Source organism: Eimeria maxima, genomic scaffold (assembly GCF_000499605.1).
Source record: "Eimeria maxima Weybridge genomic scaffold, Emw_scaff590, whole genome shotgun sequence".
Taxonomy (NCBI): Eukaryota; Apicomplexa; class Conoidasida; order Eucoccidiorida; family Eimeriidae; genus Eimeria; species Eimeria maxima.
Window position 1 is genome coordinate 17572 of NW_013563904.1, and position 2693 is coordinate 20264.

At 54.4% G+C, this 2693-nt stretch overlaps 1 protein-coding gene across 1 annotated transcript; it reads left to right on the forward strand.

Annotated features, from left to right (window-relative positions):
• Positions 1-960: 960 nt before the first annotated feature.
• On the forward strand, positions 961-2622 carry EMWEY_00038310 (hypothetical protein; the record flags this gene model as incomplete). The annotated part of the gene is made up of 1 exon (XM_013478694.1): positions 961-2622. The coding sequence occupies one exon, from the start codon at positions 961-963 to the stop codon at positions 2620-2622; it is 1662 nt and encodes a 553-aa protein (XP_013334148.1).
• Between the last annotated feature and the right edge of the window lie 71 nt (positions 2623-2693).

Here is a 2693-nt window from a genome sequence, read left to right on the forward strand (position 1 = left end):
GCAGCAGTAGCTGCTGCTGCTGCTGTACCTTAAGAAGCAGGAGAGAAGCAAAGAGCGCCGTATAAAGACACGATGGCTTGCTGCTGTTTATGCTGCTATGTCTTAACCTCCTCCCCGTGTCTGCTGCTGCTCCACTGCAGCAGCAGCAGCAGCAGACAGCTCTTATCTACAGCTTGCTGCTGCTGCTGCTGCTGATTAAAAACGCTTTGCTGCAGCAGCAAACCTCTTTCTTACAACAAAGGCCCTCCTTAGTTATTTCTTGACAGCAGCAACCAAGACCCCCAGCCCCCAGGTGTATGCACACTCCTGCTGCTGCTGTGGTAGGCAGCAGCAGCAGCAGCAACAGCAGCAGCAGCTGCAGCAGCAGCAGCAGCAGCAGAAAGGGGTCTGTGTACCCTTGCCTCTCTTGTCTTTGATTTTTTCCTCTTGCTGCCAATCTTTCTTATCTAACCTCCTTCTTATATATTCTTTTTCTTGGTAATAATACCATTTGTGCTGCAGCAGCAGCAGCAGCAGCAACAGCAACGGCAGCAGCAGCAGCAGCAGCAACACCAGCAGCAGCAGCAGCAGCAGCAGCCCCCACCCCCCAGCTACCCTCTGCCTTTCTGCTAATTTTTCTTCATTTATTTCCTCTTTGCTTCCTCCTTCTTCTCCTCCCCTCCACCTGCACAGACACGCAGCAGCAGCAGCAGCAGCAGCAGCAGCAACAGCAGCAACCCTGCGTAATGGGAGCGGGGGCCCCGCGTGCTGCTGCCGCTGCTGCTGCTGCTGCTGCTGCTCAAGGGACAGCAGAAGCAGCGTACTGAGGTACCATGGCATTGCAGCAGCAGCAGCACTTCTTCCGTAGGCCTGTATCTCCAGACCAAGACAGCAGCAGCAGCAGCAGCAGCAGCAGGAGCCGAAGGCTCAGCAGCAGCAGCATCAACAACAATAGTAGTAGTAATAATAGTTATAGCAGCAATGACATCAGCAGCAGCAGCAGCAACACAGCAAAAGCAGCTGCAGCTGCAGCAGCAGCAGCAGCAGCCACGGCGCAGGGGGAGGCCCCCCAAGTCTTCCCCTTCTATAGAGGAGGGTACAGTGGGTGGGGGGCCCTCTCCTGCTGCTGAGGCAGCAGCAGCAGCATCATCATCAGCAACAACAGCATCTCCAATACCTGCAGCACCAACAACGCAGCCTGCAGCAGCAGCAGCAACAGCAACAGCAGCAGCAGCAGCAGCAGCAGCAGCAGGGAGGAGCAGCGACAGTGAGTCTGAATCCGTCCAAGAGAAACCGCAAGAAAGAAAACTTCGCAAAACCCCAGCAAGGGAGAAATCGGCAGCACTGCTGCTGCAGCAGCAGCAACAGCAGCAGCAGCAGCAGCAGCAGCAGCAGAAGGAGCCTCAAGAGAAAGGGGTGGTGCGTTCAAGTGTACAGACACCACAAGGGACTGCAGCAGCAGCAACAGCAGCAGCAGCAGGTCCTAAACCGCCACGCCGCTCTTCCCGTGTACAGCAGCAAGGGGAAGCAGCAGGCAACAACAACAGCAGCAACACCAACAACAACAGCAGCAGCAGCAGCAGCAGCAGCAACAGCAGCAGCAACAACAGCAGCAGCAGCAGTATTAAGCGTATCTGTGGCTCTAGTGACGGCCGGCGCTCTCCTGAGGCCACGACACCTTTAGATGCAGCAGCAGACACAGCAGGAGATACCGCAACTGCAGCAGATTCATCCGATTCAATAACCACAACAACAGCAGCAGCAGCAGCAACAGCAGCAACAGCAGCAACAGCAGCAGCAGCAGCAGATGAATCAGAGGAGGAGACACAAAGCGGCCCTCGTCGTTCTTCTCGTCTATCAGCAATCGTTACCAACAGCAGCAGCAACAGCAGCAGCAGCAGCAGCAGCAGCAACAATGGTGCATCTTCCTCTACTGCTGTATCTGCTGCAAAGAGCAGTAGCAGCAGCAAAGGACCTGCAGCAGCAACAACAACAACAAGCAGCAGCAGCAGCAGCAGCAGCAAGAGGGCTGATGCCCCTAACAGTATTGATAGTGTTGCTGCTGCTGCTCGTCGAAGGAAGCAAGACACAGCAGCAGCAGCAGCAGCAACAGCAGCAGGAGGAGGAGGAGGAGGATCTATAAAGCCTGAATCAGCAGCAACAACAACAGGAGCAACAGGAGCAACAGGAGCAGCAGGAGGAGGAGCAGCAGCAGCAGCAGGAAATATATTTAGGGCAGATTTTGGTGGTGTCCCTTGCTGCTGCTTACGTGCTGTATCTATTGAGGAAGCAGCAGCAATAACAGGGAGAGCAGCAGCAGCACAGCAGCAGTGCAGCAGCAAGTTGCTGCTATGGAAAAAAGCTATAAAAAGGTTAGTTAAACAATACCAGCAGCAGCATCAACAGCAGCAGCAGCAGCAGCAGCAGCAGCAGCAGCAGCAGCAGAGGCGCCATGTTGTATACTGCCCGCATATGAGGGGAGGAGGGCAGCAGCAAGACATCGATGTCTTACGTTGTATTAAACAAGGATTTATTTCTCCTTATTTACAGGTAACTCCTGCTGCTGCTGCTGCTGCTGCTGCTGCTGCTGTTGCTGCTGTTGCTGCTGTTGTTGCTGCTGTTGCTGATGATGGGTGGAGGTGATGCTGCTGTTGCTGCTGCTGCTGCTGCTGCTGTTGCTGCTGCTATTGCTGCGCACTATATATATATATATA